Below are 20,915 nucleotides of genomic sequence, written 5' to 3'. Positions count from 1 at the left end.
TGAATAACCGGGAGTATAGAGGGTTCCCAACCGGGAGCCCCTTTCTCTACCAGTGCCACTACCACGCGTCAGGAACTCAGGATTGGTCCAAGCATGCATGCCAAGATCTTAGCTATGCTTCAACCAATAGCTAGCTTCTTTAGATTCCACCAGGCATACATACAAGGTGCTCGATAAAAAGTTCACTTGATATCGGTCTGCTATATTTGATCATTCCCCATTTCCCAGGTAGCTAGCTTAACTTGCGATAAATTTAACACGAGCCATAAAGCGATGCATCTATCCGTCAGTTGATGATGACTTTTGAACATCATGTGCTCTAGTCTTATATGAGACTTTCGTTCTCCTTCCGTTGCTATGTCCTAGCATTGTTGCCTTCCCTCAATCAATAACTAAATGGTTAATTGGACCCATGCTACTATCATTTTGATGGTTTTAAAAAATACCATTACTATTCACCTATTTGAACTCATGCCACTATAATTACACCGTTATTTTGATATATGCCACAAATTAACCTTTGAACACATATACACATTTTCTAAATTTTTTAGACCAAACTGTCCATCGTCTTCCTCCTCGACCCCTTCTCTCTCTTCTGTGTTCACCTTCCCTCCTCATGGACCTAGCAGCTCGTCCATCAGCGATTCAATGGACGGCATACTGCCGGGCCCAGCAGAGTGAGGTCATCTTGCTGCTGCTCCTCACAGCACCTACCTGTTTGCATGATAGCATGAGCTGAGCTCCCATTCTCCTCCACCCAGCAGCGACCATGGTCGCCCTCATCACAATTCACAGGCTTGGATCCAGCGGCAGCAGCTGAAACCGGTGTCCTCCCCCCTTCCTCCAGAGGCCGCGACGAAGCACTACGCGTCAGCGAGGAGCATGATGAACATGTCGGTGGGGGCCACGGGACCCAGGGAATCCTGCGCCGGACACGATATTGTTGTTCCCATGCGACAGGATGGGTAACTAGTATACTACTCCTATGAATCAAATAATAACAAAATTGGTATAGCTTCAAATAGGTGAATAGTAATGTCATATATCATAACCATAAAAGTTATAATTGCATAGATCCAATTGACCCATAACTAAATGACTAATATTATTTTAAATAAGAGAAAAGAGATGAACAGTGGACAATGATGGTCTTCAATGAAATGGCAGTGAAATTTCCTGTAACTAGGTTAAACCCCGTGCGTGTTGTTGCGGGAGTTTAGTATGATAGCACTAAGTAAAAGTAAAGTGTAAGATAGCTACACAATATAAACTTACGTAAGTTGATGTGGTTTCTAATTGAGGTTTACGATAATTTAAATTTAAATAGTATATAGAATGATGATTCAAACATAAAAGTGAGTTTTTTTCGCAAAACATAAAAGTAAATTGATGTGGCTTTCTGAGAGAAGAAAAGGCGGGAGATAGTTTGGATCATAGATTAATCATCTAATAGCTAAAAATAATTGAGGAGATATGACTTAATAAGAGAAGAAAAGGATGTAGGATCGAAATTCAAGAACTAAGCCAACCAGAGGGGGTGAATGGTTGGTGTACCCAAAAACCAAAACTTTTAGCGGAATTAAAAGTTACCCTCAAATTTGACGGATCGCGGTCTGATCGAAAGCGATACGCTGGTCTGACCGCCTGGAAGTCGTCGGTCTGACCGAGGTAGTAACACCAATTGAACCGCCGAGATCAACTCCAGAAGTCGCCTGATGCCGTCGCTGGTCTGACCGCCACTTCTTCACTGGTCTGACCGCCGTCATGTCGCCTGTATGACCGCTGATGACTCATCAGTTAGACCGCTGAACCAGAGAAAACACAAATTGAAGAAGTCACAAAGTAGATGACAACTTTATTACTTCTGTCTGTATTTACAAAGTGCAACAATAGCACTCCTCACGAAAATCTCGACTAAACTCAAAACCCTAGTTAAACTATCAACTCAATGCTCTCAAAAGCGATACCGGGAAGCCTCACGCTCCCTCTCTATTTATACATGAGGTGGGCAGCCTAAAGCCATGAACCAAACCCATACTAGAAGTCCTAATCCATCTAGGAAACCTTCTCATACAATAAACAAACTTTACAAACTCCAATCATACCAAATTTGGACTCCTTCCAAATTCGACTCCGTTTCCCATACGCACACAATACCTTCACCGTATGCCATATGGAATCTTCACCAACCACATGCATTGAACTCTAGCCTAAATATCCTGCATGATATCTGACCGTCACGGACGTGGCCTTATCCCCAAGTCGACTCCCGATCCATCACCGACGATACTCTCCCGAGGCATCAAGTGACCTACACATGGATCGAATAAAGAAACCATATTCCGAGGCCAAGCTATCTCCAACTTGACTCATTGTTAGCAAACAATAGTATTACATACGCATAGTATCCATCTAGAAGCCATAAACACGAAACAATCACGGATATCCAAACAAACAACCCGAAACCGAAACCGACACAGAGTCGGCCAGTCAGACCGCGGGCTAGCCGGTCTGACCGTTCGCATAACTACGGTCTGACCGGCCGCACCAGCCCGGTCTGACTAGACCCTACAAAACAGTAACCCTGTTCATCACCTGAAAAATCAATCATCTTCAAAACCACTTCACCAATAATCTCCAAATATCAAAACCAATAATCACAGATGCCAATTGTTCATCACAGAATAAGAATCAAAAACACTTTGATTTTACAAAGGAGGGGAATAATTTGGACAATAGATAATCATCTAAGGACAAGACAATTGTTGTGATATGGCTTAATGAAAGAAGATAAAGAGCACATTAACTAAGTTAGGAGTTAGGATGAACTATATAGGTACATAAGATATTATGAAAAGAGATGATGAGACATATTAAAATATTATGTGAATTATATGAGATAATGATTTAACATGCTTGCATTTGAAAAGCTATAAAATTTAATAAGTATAAAATTATAGATAACATAATATGCTTGCATGATGTTTAAATGTCCTAGTTGTTATAGTAGATGATGTGACATCTTTGCATGTTAAGCTTTAGGATTTAGTGGGTTCTAACTTTATAGTAATAGAGGATTAACGAAAAATCAGACTCATGTGTCACCTCTGTTGGCGAATACGGAGGCGAAGGCGCGTCTCGCCTGCCTCGCCTCCAACGGAAATGCGGCCCCCTGTGGTGGTGGCCAACGGTGGTGGTGCCTCCCTCCCTCCCCCCTCTCCGGCAAGATCCAGGCATCTCTCCAACGTGAGAGGCCAAATCCCCTATTGCGGTGGTGGCTGGCGATGGTCATGATGGTAGCAAGAGGGACGACCAGATTTGGCCCCTTCTAGTCATATCTGGCGCGTCCCAGTTGGGGTCGGGCAAGGCCAAAACTCCGGTGCGAGGTCGTTCGGCAGAGCTTGGAAGTCCAATGATGCCAACGGTATGGCTTCACAACTCGGTGCAGCTCTGCTAGTCCGGCTAGGTGGCAGAGCTGGTCGTCAATGGTGTCTACCCGGTCTTTGTGCAGGTCGTGGTGTGAATAGTACAGGTACCTTCGGTGTGCAGCTAGCATTTGGTGGCTTCTGCTGGTGCTACAATGGCAACGCTCTCGGACGTTCACTACACCAGATCCTCACGCCTTTGACGGCATATCTGTGACGGGCTTCAGTGCTGGTCAGTGATGAGGGTCACCTTTGACGGGTCCTACAGGATGCCGTCATCGGTGAGGCATCCGGCTGCAACCCGTCACAGGTAACTAGTCACCTGTGACGGGCCGCAAATGGAACCCGTCAGGTGAGGCACCTCTGACGGGTTCCATTTGCGGCCCGTCACAGGTGACTAGTTACCTCTGTGACGGGTATTATATTTGCAACCCGTCAAAGGTGATGTATCTCAACTCAAACGAGTTAACATATTATACCCATCAGAGATGACTTAAAAAAATCCCCCCACCGCCCTCCCCACGAACCCCCTACCCCCACGTCCCCGCACCCACCCCGTGCGCCACTTCTGCTCCCCTCATCTGCTCTCTTCTTTCTTCCACCTCTCATCACTCTCCCAAGAAGCCTCCACATGGATCCGGGGGCCTCCAATCCGAAGAGCTCCATCGTATGGAAGGCCGCTGACGTGCCAGTTCTGAGGAAGGCTCGGTCTGGTATGTGCTTGGAAACCACCAAAAATTTTGGCATCTCTGGTGTTCTTCGTTCTTCTCCATATGGCTAACTCTGTCCCCTTGATTTTCTTCAGCTTCTACAAAGAGGAGTTCGCACAAGTGGTCGGTCCCTTGCGGTGGAAGCGGCGGCGGCGGCGGCGGCGGCAGCGGTAGCGTCCCTAGAGACACCTCACAGATCCAGCGGCCGTCCTCACGGCCGATCTCTCCAGCGTCCAGCTCTTCCACCGGACCTGCAAGGAAGAAGCTGGTTTGTGTCACATATCTCCTCGCCTCTTTGGATTTTACTGATTTTTCTCTCGATTTTTAGCTGATTTTCTCTATTGGTTTTTCGCCGCGTCGGCCGCCGCCACTGTACTCCGGGACATGGATCCGGTCGCCGTTGCCGCCTTCCCTGCCTCCCAACTGATGGCCACCCGCGGATCTGGCCTCCGGGATGCAGATCCGGCCGCCACCGCCTCTTCCTCCAAGGCCACCCGACCGCTGGCCGCTGGATCCGGCCTCCACGAGGTTTAGAGACGTGGATCCGGCGACCACCGCCTCCATCCCCCAACCGTTGGCATCCGTGGCCTCTTCCCCGACTCCTCCAACGCCACCCGACCGCCGGCGTCCGCGGCCTCCACCGTCTCCTTCACCCACCAGAGCCGCCGCCATTTTGACTCTTGCTTGATTTTTTGTTATCTTGCAAATGTTCATTGCCAAATTTTAGATTAGGCCATATTCTGTGTTGTTTGTGTGGATGTCTAGTTTGTTAAGATGCAGATCATTAACTGTGTGATGTATATTGTTACTCAAGTTGTGTGATGTTGGCTTGCATCTTGGGATAAATCTTGCATCTTTTGCTTCATGTTGAGAGCTGGTGGCTGAGGGCTTTTGAATTTTTTTTTTATGATTTTTCACACCTGTGACGGGTGATAAATTAAACCTGTCAGTGGTATATGTCACCTTTGACGGGCTGGAAAGAGTCATCCGTTACAAGTGATTCTCACCTGTGACGGGCTATTTCTATGCGGCCGTCAGAGGTGTTAATCACCATTGACGGGCTTTCACCCGTCAGAGGTGAGGTGCAGTTATCAGTAACCACTAATCTCTGACGAGGGCCAAACCCGTCAGAGGTGATGATATGGGCCCGTCAATGGTGAGAGGATCCAGCGTAGTGGTTGTTCACCTTATTGAAGGCATTGATATTGGAGCCCTTATTCAATTCTACATCAAGATATTTCTCCGGATGAAAACCTTAAGATTCGTTTGGATCGGGTGATGTGTTGTCGTTCCCTCGGTGTATCCTTCTTGAAGGCTTCGTTTTAGGAGTTTTTTCTCTTGTTGGACTGTTGTTATTAGGTTCAGTATGCCAATGCCAGGGTTTTCGTCGGTTTTACATAAATTAACCATGTTTACGTAAGGTTTTTGTTCGGTTTTCCTTATAAAATGAATCAACTCACTCTGGTTTTTGGGTCCGGTTTTCCATATCCTTTTTGCGCCTACAGGTTGTAGGATAGTAGAAGGTCTTCCCACCCCCAAACGCTAGCCAATTAGGTGAGGGGCTCCCCGGGCCACTTATATATCAGTTTCTTTGTCCTTACACAACCAATGTTACATCATGCATTTGGTGGAACAACATAAACCTGCTACCCTTATTTGTGGTTTAATTTATCACGTGGCTGTTCCACCAATATCACGTTGTCCTAGCTCTGCCAACGACTTCATCTTCATTATCTGTCGTTGGCTGTGGAAACCAATGGTAGCCCATCTGATCTGTCCTTTCGTCAATTCTCAAGTGATATTGTTCTTACTCCAATAGCTTGATTGGTATGGGTTCGAGGAGTGATGTGGTGATGGGCAAACCCATCATTCAATTTCTTTAATCAAACAGATCATCAAGAATTAAATTGTTTAAAAAAATCTAGATATTTTTTTTATATTAGCATGAGCATACTTGATTTTATTTAAAGAGGTGTGCCATCACGCTAGCTGGTTCCACACACGTAGCCTATCGTCTGTAAACTGCATTTCGCCATATAGCTTTGTTTACCTGATACATTTCGTTCTTGATCATGTCTGAAGACATGGTGAGCTCACCCTCGCTCTGGCGCCCTCCTGTTCCCATCAAAGACGCGATCGAGCAAGATGCCATCACCCCGTTCCCCAAGCCTGAGGCTCCAGAGGAGGAGGAGGAGGAGTCACAAGGCGACTGCTACCGCCGCCTCATGTCATCCCTACCGGTGAAGGTCTACGGCGAGCGCCGTTACCTCGAGTACCAGGCGACGTGGTGGCCTGAGTCCGCCGTCCAAGCCGTGATCGCCATCCAACGCCGGTTCCGGCCGAGGCCATCGGATGTGCTCCTGGCCTCCTACCCCAAGTCGGGTACCACATGGATGAAAGCACTCGTGTTCGCGATCATGTCGCGCAAGGTTTACCCCCTGCGGGATCACCCGCTGCTGCGTCTCAACCCGCACGACTGCGTGGTGCACCTGTCTGGCGCCTACGCAACGGGCAAGGAGGCGGTGGTGGAGGCGCTCCCTTCTCCGCGGATAATGGCCGTCCACATGCCATTCTCCACCCTCCCGGCCTCCGTCGTCGTCGACTCCAGCTCTGGCTGCAAGATCGTCTACGTGTGGCGCGACCCCAAGGACGTGCTCGTCTCCCTGTGGCACTACTACCGCAAGCTACGCCCCGAGGAAGCCCATGTGTCCGAGTTCCACGACCTCTACGAGTCGTTCTGCCAGGGGGACACCGTGTTTGGCCCTTGGTGGGACAATGTTCTTGGCTACTTCAGGGCCAGTGTGGAGATGCCCACCAGAGTGCTCTTCTTGAGGTACGAGGACATGCTGGAGGATACTGCCAGCGCCGTCGTCGCCATTGCCAACTTCGTGGGATGCCCATTCTCGGCAGAAGAGGAGAGAGCCGGGGTTGTCGATGCCATCGTCAAGCTTTGCAGCTTCGAGGAGCTCAAGAATCTGGACACCAATATGTCCGGGAGCAATGGGCATCTCATCAAGCTCCCAAGCTCCTCCTACTTCAGGAAAGGAGTCGCTGGAGACTGGGTGGGTCACATGACCCGGGAGATGGCCGACCGTATTGATTCAATTATTCAAGGCAAGTTCCAAGGTTCAGGTCTTGAGATTAAACGAGCCTCTACCTGATCAATCTTTTTATGTAATTATATATCATATATGGAGTGTTGATCATTATGCATTATAATCACTACTCCTATCTTCCGTCCCAAAAATAAAAACTCAATCCTAGATTTAAACCTGAATAAGAATTGAGTTTTTCCTGTAGGGAGTGCTTGTGATGCTTGTCAGGACGAACGCAGTAATAAATATATAATAGGGAGTGCTTGCGATATTTGTCAGTACGTATGCAGTAATAAATATTATTGATCAGGCACAGCTTTCTGTACGATTGTAAATTTATGGGAAAGTCGATTTACGATATGTGAACAACACTATTAGAACTAAATTTATGTGTAATTAACCAACACGCTACTGGTGCAGTATGTCTATATATAGCTCTCCTTTTATAGTTTTTCGATGGTTGTATATTCTTCGAGCAAGCTAGTATGTCCTTTCAGATGGGCCCGCCACTCAGCAGATTCCGAAGATAGCATTCGTTTTAATCGGATGTGATTTTGCAATTCGCAGTCGTTCGATGTGTAAATAATTGATAGTAATTTTCTTGAAGCAAATATATCCTGAAAAATATACACTACTGCACAAACGATTTTTACTCCATAATTTTTACAAACGGACCATAACTTGCCATGTCTGAAAAAATCGAGTAGTATTTTCGCGTACAGCTCCTTAAGAGCCCGTATGGAAAAATCGATTTTTCCATATGGGCGTATGCGAAAATAAAATTTGAAAATAAAATTTAAAAATAAAATTTTCAAAATTTGAAAATAAAATTTGAAAATTTAAAACTAGTTTATCTCATTCATATACACTTCAAATTGGATGATTCTTTTTTCTAAATGTTTATAAAACCATGCTTCTATCATGTTATTATGTTCTTACTGCTATTATTTTGGCATTTTTTCTTCTGACTTTGTTTTATAAATTGAAATTTTGAATTTCAAAACTTCAAATAATATTTTGAAGCAATAAACAATTTCCGCTGAAAAAGTCATGAAAATATAAGTTGTAGAACTCATTTATTTTGGTCATTTTTTCATCCGACAAAGTGATAGTAACAGTACACAAAATTAGCATATCTCTCTTATACTTTATAAAACCAAATTTACAATGTTACGATCAGTTTGTAGATTTTTTGTAGATTTTGAAGAGTTATATAACTTTGTTGTTGATGTCTTTTTCAGTTAAAATCATTTAGTATTTGAAAATATTGTCTCAAGTTGTTATATTTTGAAATTCAAATTCAAATTGTTCAAACAAAGTCATATAGAAAAATGACCAAAACAAAAGTTATAGATATTGATGCATTATACAACTACTACCCGAAAAATTATTTCAATTTTTTGTATTTTAAAATTCAAATTTTATATAGTTCAATAATACTCGGATGGAGAAATAACAAAAAAAAAGGATATATTCAATGAGTTCTACAACTTTGTTTTTGATAACTTTTTCATATGAGTTGATCTAGTGCCATAAAATTTGATTTGAAGTTTAAAGAGCGGCATGAAAAAAAACGATATTTGCATACGGACGCTTAAGGATTCCTCCTTCCCTCTCCACCAGTTCAAAATTTTTCACTCCCAACCTTACCATTCTATCATTCCTCACCTTGACGACCGAGAGCAGAGCGGCGCGGCACGCGCACTTGAAGTACTAATGCAGTTGGATCTAGTGGTTCTTGGTATCTGGATGAACCTTAAGGAAGCAAGGCAGAAGACATAGGGAGTGGTAGAAGGGAAGACATCAGAGGTGGCATGCCAACTGAATTACAGAGGGTTTGGCATGAGGGGTCAGTGTGCTAGGCTGCTAGCCTGACAGAGAGAAGAGAGGAGGATGAATTGGAAGGAGCTAGGCCGGATACTAAAGCTGTGTTTGGAATCCTGAGTTTCTAACCCCTCTCCATCGTATTCCGTACGCATGCTTTTCAAACCGTCTTTTTGCAAAAAATTTTATTAATATAATAGTAATCATATATAGTATTTTTTTAACCAGCGCAGATGAGGGGTACGGATTGATTGTTGTGTACCGATGGCATGATCAAATATGGTAATAGCACATACATTTAAATGACAGCAAAGCTTAGAGCCATCGCTGAATCTTAATCTCACATCTCCACGATGACCTTTCCAGTGGCATGGCCGCTGAGGCTCCTCGCCCATGCGTCCGCCGCCTTCTCGAACGGATGCCGCGAGTCGACCACCGTCCTGAGCTTCCCTTCCCGCATCAGCTCGAGCAGCAACCCCAGGTCCTCCTTGCTCATCTTCAGGCTCACCAGCGACAGCTTCTTCCTCCGGGAGAACAGCGTCACCACCGACGCCACGAAGTTGCCGAAGTTGGGGGCGACGTCGACGACCCTGCCATGGCTGCTCAGGCGCGGCTTGAACACCGACCACTTGTTCTTGTTACTGATGTTGACGATGTAGTCGTACTTCTTGCCGGAGGGGCTCGACAGCGCGGCCCCCTCCGGGGTCTTGTAGTCGAGGACCTCGTCGGCGCCGAGGCCAGCGACGAGGCCGAGGTTGCGCGCGCCGCATGTGGCGGTGACGCGGTGGTTGCCGAGCTTGGCGAGCTGGACGGCGTACGTGCCCACGCCGCTGGAGGCCGCGGTGATCAGAACGTCGGCGCCGCCGCTGGTGCCCGAGCCGTCGAACTTGGTGCCGATGGCCTTGAGCGCCTGGAGCGCTGTCAGGCCGGCGACGGGCACACCCGCCGCGTCAGCGGCGGAGATTCCGGCAGGGCGAGCGACGGTGAGCTTGTCCGATGTGGCCACGTACTCAGCAAGGCCCCCTGCTGTCTACATTGCAGATTTGCAGAAAGTAAATTGGTCAAGTTATATTTTTTTTAACGACTCGCACTACACAGAGCGAAGTTCTAGTGATATATAAAAAGAGAAAAATATAAGATTACAACCATGGAAGGTTATATATAGGAAGAAGAAAAAAATATACCATCATCCACACACTGACAACGCCAAACACAGACCTAGTAGAAAGTTAGCACCGGACCAGCTGCCGCTAAGTGGTATCGACCGCCGCTAAGCCAGCAACGGAAAACATCCGAGATTGCCCAAAACCCAACCCTTACAACTAATACAAAACCACGCTCTATCCAAATTTTTGGGATTCAGGGAGAGAGGGTGAGAGAGAAGAATCGAACCGCTCTCCGCCTAGACCATTCGACGTGGCCAACTTGCGGAAGATAGGACGCCGACATAAGAGGATAAGAATCTAGAGCGAGATTGCACCAATTGCTTGGGAGGTTTTGATAGAGGGGTGCCTAGACGACGTCTCCAAGGAGAGTAGCAACGGAAGAACTGCCGCCGACGTCTGTCAAGGTCCTAAAGAGAACCGAGACTGGGCTTTTACCAGGCAACCACACTAGAGGGAGTGAGACGGCACGACAACACCCTCAGGAGGGGAGTGGCGCTCGAACGCCACTGTTGCCAGCCCGGCCAAGGCCGTGCTGGGTTTTCACCCGCCGTAGACCCCCTGTTGCTCAAAAGCTGTCCTCCATTGCTCCAACTACCAACCCTTCACCATCAGCGTGTGGACATCACTGAACCAACGCCCCGCATTGGCCAGCCTTCACATGCCTCCACATCAGCCTCCCACTCTCCGCTACCGGACAGCCGACAAGCCGCTGCCACCACCCGCCGTGCCTCCTTGCGTCGTACTGGCTTCTACCGTTGCCAACCGCACCTCCTTGTGTCGTGCAGATCCTCAGGGCCGCTGTGCCATGGCCTGCAGCCTCCACTGCTGCCTTGTTGGCCTCCACCGCCGCCTGCACGTGCCAGTCGTGCCTCGCCGGCTTCCGCCTCCCCTTGCATGCGCCGGCCGCTCCTCCCCGACCTCTGTCGCCACCTAGACACGCCGGCCACGCCTCGCCGGTCTCCATCGCCGCTTGCACGCTCCCGTCGGCCTCCTCCACCATCTGGACGACCGCCCCTACCACGAGAAGCTGCCGTCTACCACTCCGGTGCCCACGCCTCCTACCCTGCCGCCACTTGCTGCCTCCGACGAAGACGTGCCGTCCCACCTCATCCGTGACGGCCTGCCGCCGAAACCTCGCCACCCTGACCGCCACCGTCGCCCGTCACCGCCGCCACCACTCATCCCCGCCGCCAGCCACCACCCGGCCAGATATGGCCGGGGTGGCGTGGATATGGACAGGGCTCCGCCGCCGTCGCCGCCGCCACCACCGTCAGCCCCCGCCGCCAACCACCCCCTGGTTAGATCTGGCCGGACTCGGCCCTGATCTGGCCTCCTCCGCCCTGGACAGCCTCCCCCAGCCGTCGAGCGTGGGGTGGGTGAGACGAGGCCCCGCCGCCGCCGTCCTTGCGGCCGCGTGGCTTTGCCAGCGCCCGCTCAGGCGGCGGTGAGGCAGGAGGAGTAGGAAACGGTGGGAGGAAGGTGGCAGCAAGGTGTCGTCTCTCATGCCGCCCAGGGGAGGGCGACGTGAGAGAGAAAGTTTTGGTCAAGTTATATTGGCGTCCAAGCTGGTGAAAAATTCGGTGCATTTTGAATCGAAAAATGATTTGCTGAGACGAATTTGGAGCCAGATCATTGGAAGTACGTACCCAGAAGTCTAGTTTGGAGACAACTTTATCACCAACTTTGAACTCGCGTACTGCAGAGCCAACCTCAACGATCTCTCCGGACACATTATTTACTGCTCAAAAGAATTATACAAGAGTGAGTACATCAATTTCATCATCGTTTCATGGTAAGAAAAAAAAAATGATCTGAAACGAATGCTACCTGGAATAAATGGAAATTTCGGGTGAAAGGGGCGCATCATCCCTTTCTGAGTCATCAAATCGGATTGATTGATGCTTGCAGCTTCTACTTTTACGAGAACTTCGTCCTTCTTCACAGAAGGAACAGGGATTTCCACAAACTGAAATCAAATTACCCCGAAACGTATATGGAATTCAAATAAATCACCACGGTAATTTGTTGACCAATTCCTCTCTTAGACAAACAGGGCTCTTCACATATAAATTAAACAGCACAACTCACGCAGAAATCCAGGCAGAAGTTCCCCATTGCGAATATGAAAAAGTAAGAACTTTTGAAGCAGATAGAACTCACCTTAAGGGCAGCGGCGCCGCCGCCGTAGCCACTGTACTGGACGGCGCGCATGGTCGCCGGCCTCTCGCCGGCGGCCATGTTCTTGGTGAGATCAGGTGATGTCTGCTCACGCCGTTGTCAGAACTGGTGAGCTATTTGTGAGACTGGAGGAAGAAGAAAGCTCCCCACTACTTCATACAACAGCTCCATTTGGTAGTTGAGCTATCTGCGTCTGTAAAGCTTGCGTTGGTGCACAAAGAATTTCGGAATAATTATATAAATTTTATAGTGATATTAAATTACACAGTCTCAAAGCATCTCCTGCTTAGTGGGCGGGCAATCATTGTAGGCAATCAGCTTTTGATGTACCGACTAGATTATTAAACATCACCATAACCACTGATGCTTAGACCTTGCGTGCTTTAATTTCTTTTCAGCAACTTGAAATATTTTATATGGAAGTCCTTTAACCATAAATAATCATGCGCCATTGATTTTTTTTTCATTTTTCGTGCCATCAATGAGCTACCGCCAATTAATAACCTATCCCCCGGATTCCCCCCCCCCCGCATCGCCCACGCGCTGGCGACACGGGGGGCGAAACCCTAGCGGCGCCGCCGCCTTTCCTCTCCCCCCTCCCCCCACCTCGCCGCCGGAAAGCCGGCGGGCGAGCCATGATGGCGGCGGCGGGGCCTCCTTCATGGCGGTGACCCTTCCCAGCGCGCGAGAGGCGGCGAACGGCGGCAGTTGGGGAGCAACAGCGGCGGCCGATCCCGGCGAGGAGACGGCAGATCCGGCGTCACCTTCGCCGGATCTGGCCATCCCCTGGCCGGATCCGGCCGGAGTGGGTGCTGGTGGCGGAGGAGGCCGCGGCGCGGCGACGCGACAAGGGCGGCGGCGACGGCACGGTGTCCGCAGCGGAGGCGGCAGTGACGGCGCGGGGACGCGGCAGCGGTGACGGCGTGGCAGCTGGTGGCGGCCGCCACGATGGCGAGATGCACGCGGGCGGCGGTGCTCGCGCCGCCGGGGGTGAGCGACGGCTGCGGTGCCGCCGGCCCTGGTGGCAGCGGGCCGAGCAACAACGGCGACGGCGGCGCGAGGCTCGCAGACGGCGGCTACCGACAGTGCGGCTGGTGATGGGCAACGGCGGCGGTGCCAGTGGCAGCCGCGGCTGCGACCTGAGGTAACAGCGGCAATGCCGTCGGTGCGGAGGCAGAGGCCTCGGAGCTTGTCGCAGCGGCGGCGTCATCGGCTGCTGTGGCACGGTGGGAGGAGGCACGATGGTGCGTTCGGCAGCAGCGGCTGCGGTGGCGGTGACCACGGTCGCCGGAGGCGCCGGAGGCATGGGGGCCTCGGACGGCTAGCTAAGGGGGTGGTAGACGGCTACATCGGGCCGGCACGGCATTGTTTGGAGGAGGGGTCGGAGACCGGCTTGGCGAAGAGTGGCGCAGTCAATGACAGTGGAGCCGGCTCGGCGCGAGAGGCGCGAGCGGTGGAGTTGGAGGCCGCCTTGGCACGAGAGGCGCGGCCGATGGAGGGAGGCCGGATTGGCGCGAGAGGCGCGTCCGGTGGAGGAGGCCGGCTTGGCGCGAGAGGCGCGGCCGGCGGTGGAGGAGGCGACCTCGGTGTGAGGAGGAGCTGCCGGTGGGTGTGGCGAGTCTTTGGTGCATGAAGACTGGCCGGCGGGGGACGCCGGTGCAAGGGTCCCGCATGTCAGCAGAGCTGGAGAGGTGGTGGAGCATCGGTGTGTCAGCCAAGGATTCACAAGGGTGATCTTGTCTTTGTTCCTTTGTTGGTCTAGCGGCAGTCAGTCACGCTTAGCGGCGGCCGGTCTGGTACTAGCCTTCTCCTGGTTGTGTGTTGGCGCTGTCGGTGCGTGGGTGGTGGTATATTTTTTTTCTTTTTGCTGGTTACGACCCTCCAGGGTTGTAATCTTGTAATTTTTTCCTGCTCTATCAATAGAACTTTGCACCGTCTCGTGCGAGTCGTTAAAAAAAATTAATAGCCTATCCGAACTGGCCGTAGTTTTTTTTTTCTAGTGACACTCTGATCAGGAGAAATCAACCCGGCTATTGTTAACATCTGCCAGTTTTGGACTGTAGTAAGTGTTTAAGTTATGCATTTTGTCCCTCGGTTATTTTTCAATAATAGAATATAAGTTTCATCCTCTGTACTACTATGTCCAGCCATGGACACTAACACCTGAACCTGTTCGACCATATACCATATCCCTGCAAACGGGCAACACCATGTCACAGTCTAGTGATCTTCAGGTGCAAACCTGCAATTGGGGCTCTGTTTAAAGGACTGCAAATGTGAAGGGAAGGATCATACTGCAAAATCATTGCTATGGAAGACATACGACAGCACAAGCTACGATGCTATGAATGCGTAGTCAGTCACAACTCTGCGAGGGTATATTTCTCCCGTCAAAAAAAAAAAAACAATCATGCTGGATAACGTGTTCTTCATCTGTCCCATAAAAAACTTAATATTAGGTTTGTATCTGGACATATATTTATATTCAGATTCAAAATTAGGATTGGGTTTTTTATGGGACAGAGAAAGTATGTATAAATACATCTTTAGAAATAGATTTTTCATTTTTACGGGGGGAGTACTTACAAATGAAAATACACCAGGGTGTGCATAATTGTGGGCACCAGATTTAAATATTGGTAGTATATGTACCATCGATATGGATTCGGCAGTGGAAATATCTATATGTATCTCACCGCAACACTTTTTGTTCTTTCGCTAATTTCCTTATATAATGCAAAGCGGAGAGAGAATACTTGTTTGACAAGTTTAGAGCATCTAAGTCAGTATTATCGATTGCAAAGTTATAAAAGAAAATTTAACAATTAATAACTTTGTTGAGCTACCTGTTCACCCCTCCTACCAAATATCACTCATCAGCCACTAATAATCAATTCAACAACAGAGCCAAAGGATTAAAAATTCACAATCCGTCTCCATCCCTAGCTAAAAAAAAAATTGCTCGCTTACCAAGTTACCATGATTAACATTTCTTTTATATATAGTACCAGTAGCTGCCAAGCAAAGTCACATTATGGGCATGTTTGGATTCTTCAGGCTATTAAATATCCTTACAGAATCTTGCTATTTAGTAGTATTAAACGTAAATTACTAACAAAACTCATTCCATAACCTCTAGGTTATTTTGCGAGACGAATCTAACGAGGTATATTAATCCATAATTAGTGGATGATTACTGTAGCATCATTGTAGCAAATCATGGATTAATATACCTCGTTAGATTCGTCTTACAAAATAGCCTAGGACTTATAAAATAGGTTTTGTTAGTAATCTACGTTTAATACTCCTCAATAACAAGATTCCAAAGAGTCCATCGAATAGCTCAACGACCAGCTTGCTTTCTGGTATCTTAGCACAAACAATCATGTCAGTCTACTAATAAGTGAGGAAAATATCTTATACACATAGGTTTTCCCAACACACTTCGTGCACATTTTTCTAATAGCCGTAACAAAATGGATAAAATTCTGACATATCATTACTCTTAAAATTGTAAGAATTTTTTTCTATAGATAAAATATAATGAATTTAATTATGAGACTTACATTGATCGGTTTTCCGATTTCTTCGGTCTCCACATATTAAAACACATGAATCCGAACACCGAATCTTCACCTATTATAAAAGTTTTAAGATATTTTTGCCGAAGACTTTCATACGTCGCGCAGTCTGATTCCCTCCAGTATGTGAAACGGACAACTCTAGGGTTTGCTATATGGCTTGATTCCGAGATCGATACGATGCGATTTTGCTCTAATTCTTGGAAAAGGGAAATAGAAGGAGATAAGGATCAAAACCCCTCAATCAATTTCGGATTATCTCCGCGAATGCGGATGGATTTCATCGAAGGAGGCGGTGGTTTCTAGCGGCGTCGGGAAGCTGTGGAGTCGGACAGAGGTAGGAGACGACACTGTGGCATTGGGACCCACGTGACATTGGGACCCACGTGACAGGGAGAGGAGAAGGGATTCTGATTAGACTTTCTGGTTGTTTGATGGGCCAGATGCGCGCTTTCAGGCCGAGGTGGAAGGGAGGAGTATGGGCTAAAGAAAAAATGGGCTCAAAATGGCCCAGGAGAAAAGAGGGTTTTCATTTAGATTTTCATTTAAATAAATGCTAAAATAATGTTTGTATTATTAAAATTAGCAATGGAGCTCTGAAAATACTGAAAATTTTTCACATAGTGTAATTAATCATGGAGAATTTAATAAAAATTAAATCCAGCCATAGTTTATTTGGAAAATTCTATTTCCACATTTACCGTGACTTTTATGACCCTTTCTTTTCTTCAACATCGTATAAATGTATTCCAGTAAAAAAACATCGGATACATCTATAGTTGCGATTTTATATTTTAATTAATTACATAATGTAAATATTTCTCAACCTTTTCTTAAATTTCTCATGTTTTTTCCCATTGCAATGCACAGGCATTTTTTCTAGTAATAAAAACAGAAACCGAAAGAAAAGACCGATCACCGAAAAACCGACAGTTTGGTTCTGTTACGGTGCGGTCCGGTTCGGCTTTCGGTTGTCAATTTTTTATGCCCACCCCTATAATCCTGCTGTCCTGGTCTCTTCCCTAACATATCTCTTTCCTCTCCTCCTCAAGTTTGGTCTCCACTCCAGTGCACCACCGTAGAATCCATCACACTACTACATAAATGATATTCTTGTACGCTGGGCCCTGTTGTTTCTAGGCGGACCATGATTGGGACCGCATGAGATAATGGGGCAACCGGCGCCGGGCGGACGCCCGCACGGGAAAATAGATTATCCAGTGCGGGCATCTTAATCCAACCGCACAGGATAATCCTCATTATCCCGTGCGGTTGACTTAAGTGGATCGCACAGAAAAATCGATTTTCGCGTGTGGGCTTTTTAAGTGAACCGCACAGCCATATAAAATATCCCTTCCTATTTTCCCTCTCACGCACTTCAAATTTTTCACACCCTCTCTCCTCCCCTCCCCTCTCTCTCCTTTCTCTCTCTTCCTCTTTCCTCCCCTCACTGAGCGGCCTCTTTCCTCTCCTCCCCTCCTCTCCTCACCGAGCGCACGGGGCTCCACGGGCGCCGCCGCTGATGGCGCGGGAGGCGACGCAGCTGCTATCGGCGGAGCGGTGGCGAAGGCAAGCTTGCGGTGAATACAATGACGCCCATCGACGGCAGTGCGATCAACCAGCCATGTAGGTGAAAACACCAGTCGACGGCAGCGGAGGCAAGCCGGTGGTGAAGACGTAGATGCCCATCAATGGCGGTGTGACCAGCCAACCGTATAGACGGAGACACCAATCAGCGGTGGCGCAGGCAGCCGGTCGGTGAATATGTAGATGCCAAACAACAGTTGTGTGACCAACAACTTGTAGAGGCGGAGACAGCAGATGGCGACAGTGAAGGCAACCGGTCAGTAAAGATGTAGACGCCCAACAACGGTGGTGTAACCATCCAACCGTGTAATCAAGGACACCAGTCGGCAGCGGAAGTAGGCAGGCCGACGGTGAAGACGTTGATGCCCAACAACGGTGATATGACAACCAAACCGTATAGGCGAGGACACTAGTCGGCAGCGGCAAAGGCAAGCCGGTGGTGAAGACGTAGACGCCCATCAACAGTCATGTGACCATCCAACCGTGTAGGCGAGACACCAGACGGCGGTGACGAAAGTAGGCCGGCAGTGATGTTCTGACTGATCCATTTCCGACGCGTAGGAGATAAGCTTAAAGCCATGAATCCCTATTATGCATATCTGGATTTGGATCTTGCAGAACAAACATATAGGCTAAGTAGTATTTGATGCAAATACAGTACTTGAGAAAAAATCAAGTATTTTAAAATGTTTATAAATATGTATTTCTTCTGTCGTCAATTTTGATTTCCTCGAACAGATGGCTCCTTACGTTTAAACACTCTGCCCGACTAGTGATTGCCCCCACGCACCGGGAGTCATCCAAGGCACTTCCCAGACATGCAAATGAGTGACATGAGTTCGTCATTAATGGAACAAAGTTTCACGGATCAGAATTTACTACTCAGGTACTTTTGCAATTGTCAAGAGCAGAAAATAAATTATCTGACCTCTATGCTTTTGATTTTTTTTTTCGAGTAATACTTAGCACCTTGTGTTACTCGGTCTATCCAACAAGACCCGGGTGCTAGGAATCGGTCCAAAGGCAACTATCCATCGACAAACCAAACGGAAAGCATAGAAAGATAGAATTCCATAACTCGATAGACACTTTTGTACTTAGATTATGTCGCAAGCAATCAAGATAAATATTATGAAATTTGTTGAAAAAATATGATATAACATCTGTAGCCCCCGACTCACTAGTCAACAGTGAACCAGTTGATGTAGTGAGGTAGAGGAAAAGGAAAATATCACATAGAGAATAAAATTAATGATGAGTTAGCTTTTTCGTATTCCCTTGGTGACAGTAGAAGTAGCCGATGTGGAAACGAAGTAGTCCATCAATGGTGACGAAAACTCCAGTCAGCGGTAGCGGAAGCAAGCCTATGGTATAGATGATGAGGCCCATTAACGGTGGCAGAATCCGTCAACCTCATAGGTGGGACACGATGCTAATGAAAGCGAGACCAAGCTACTCCTCATTGAAGCCATCAATGGCTGCCGCCCGAGCCTCGAGGGTCTCACCGTCGAGCAGATTACCAGCCTCGGATGGATGGCAAATGCACGCCTCAAGATTGTCAACGACCGCCTCAAGAAGCTCCATGAGGAAGGCCTCATACCAGCATCCGTGTCATTGTTGGGCACCGAGGTACCAACCCAGAGGGAGGGATGGCTGATGGATGTTGCAAGGGGCATTGGCTCAATGGGGTACAATCGGTTCAGAGGTAGTAGCGGAAGCGGCACTGCTGGATACAATGGTGACCTGGCTTAGCCTTTCAGCAGTGTTGCAGGATTCTCACAAGCCAATCAGGAATTTTCAGTCCCACCCAAGTAATGCAAGATTCATTATCATTTTCCTGCCTGGCCAACATGGCAAAGGTGGACTTTTTCTGAGATGATATTTTGCCAGAGAAACCATGGTCAACTATCGATTTTGGAGAGTGTCAATCACTCCTTTATTTACATCCCAATATATCATTCCTTTCTATTTTGTATCCCATCATCCCATTTCCTTTTTTTAATCATAATATCCCTTTTCCCTTTTTTAGATACCTACAAACTATTCTTGGTTCATGTATTTATTGCATCTGAATTACCAGCTTAATGCTTATAAACAATGAAATTCCTATCTAGAAAATGAGCTACTAGAAAAACAAGATCTGAGTGGATCAATTGAAAAAAGATCTATGTTCAACACAAGAAAAAGAAAAATCTTAAGTGCAAGGAAAATGGGTTTTTTGTCGATTCAGCCTACAGTACCATATGAAATAGTTGAAGCATGAAACATAGTAAAACTTTAATTTTCCCACAGGATCTCATGCCAGAAGATGAATCTTTTCCCACGATATTTGTTGTCCTAACGAGGCAGACATGTTTTTCCTATCTTTCTTTGCATCGTGTTGGTTTCAGGTGACAAACCACATGTGCACTATTCAGTGGCAGACGCAGGATTAAAAAAGAGTTGGGGCGGAAATGCTCGCTTCATAAGGACAACTAAACACAACAAATACCATATTTATATTGTAATCGTATAAAAAAATAGTATAATCAATAAATTCAGGCAGACAAAAAAAATTGCGCCATACATAATTCATTATACACCAAAAGATAACAATAAACATGTCAATTTGTAAATATGAGTCAATTCATAAAGCATGGTGGATAAAATCTTTAAATAATAATAAATATATGAGAAGACATACCGCTGATAAATCACTGAGCCTTTCTAAGGAATCTAGGAGGCTTAGACAATTCTATTCGTTCATGGCCTAACTGATGAAGATGAGGTTGGCTGCCTAGCCGGCTAGCCACCGACAGGCTGGGCCACTGGGGTAGTGCAGGCGCCTAGGCGGCTTGTGCGATGGCAAGCTGCTGCCTGCTGGCCTGGCCGTGCGTGTGGCGCCGCCGCGGGGATGGTCGGAGGGTCGCGGGGACGGGCGGACGACCGGAGGACGGCGTCGCATTGGCGCGTGCGGCACCGTCTCGCAGAGCAGGATTGAGCGGCGTCGGCGAAGTGGCAGCGAATAGGCGGAAGTTGAACTGTGCGCGTGCGGAGTGGCAGAGACAACAGCGCAGAGCCGATCGAGGCCTGGCAGATGAGGAGTCGTGTGCAGCTTGTGTCACTTGGGCTTTACTTATGGGCTAATTGTGGATAAGAAGTGGTGGTAGGCAGCCCCAAAGGGGTGGGGTGGGGTGGGGTGGGGCGGCGCGGGCTGTAGCTGGGCTGGCCGACCTACCCTGCCCAATGGGTGGTTCCGCCCCTGGCGCTATATTTGGAATGCAACCACGCACAACGGACCTGATTAAAGCATTTATGTGGTACGAGTGCTTCATATTGCCGATATATTTTGTGTTTTTTATGAAAG

General features: G+C 47.7%; 2 protein-coding genes across 2 annotated transcripts; one reads left to right on the top strand and one right to left on the bottom strand.

Moving 5' to 3' along the window:
• Positions 1–6,222: 6,222 nt before the first annotated feature.
• LOC9270598 (cytosolic sulfotransferase 8) lies at positions 6,223–7,299 on the top strand. The gene has a single exon (XM_015779715.3). It carries the CDS (start codon positions 6,223–6,225, stop codon positions 7,297–7,299), a length of 1,077 nt encoding a protein of 358 aa, XP_015635201.2.
• A 1,928-nt stretch (positions 7,300–9,227) lies between these two features.
• Positions 9,228–12,632, bottom strand: LOC4335574 (quinone-oxidoreductase QR1, chloroplastic). The gene is made up of 4 exons (XM_015778412.3): positions 12,384–12,632; positions 12,051–12,189; positions 11,870–11,961; positions 9,228–10,087 (listed from the first exon to the last, which is right to left on the bottom strand). Exons 1-4 carry the CDS (start codon positions 12,459–12,461, stop codon positions 9,398–9,400), a joined length of 999 nt encoding a protein of 332 aa, XP_015633898.1. The 5' UTR covers positions 12,462–12,632; the 3' UTR covers positions 9,228–9,397.
• Positions 12,633–20,915: the final 8,283 nt, after the last annotated feature.

Source organism: Oryza sativa, chromosome 4, assembly GCF_034140825.1.
Source record: "Oryza sativa Japonica Group chromosome 4, ASM3414082v1".
Lineage (NCBI taxonomy): Eukaryota > Viridiplantae > Streptophyta > Magnoliopsida > Poales > Poaceae > Oryza > Oryza sativa.
Note: the sequence above shows the minus strand (reverse complement) of the source record. Positions and strands in the feature narration are given on the sequence as shown.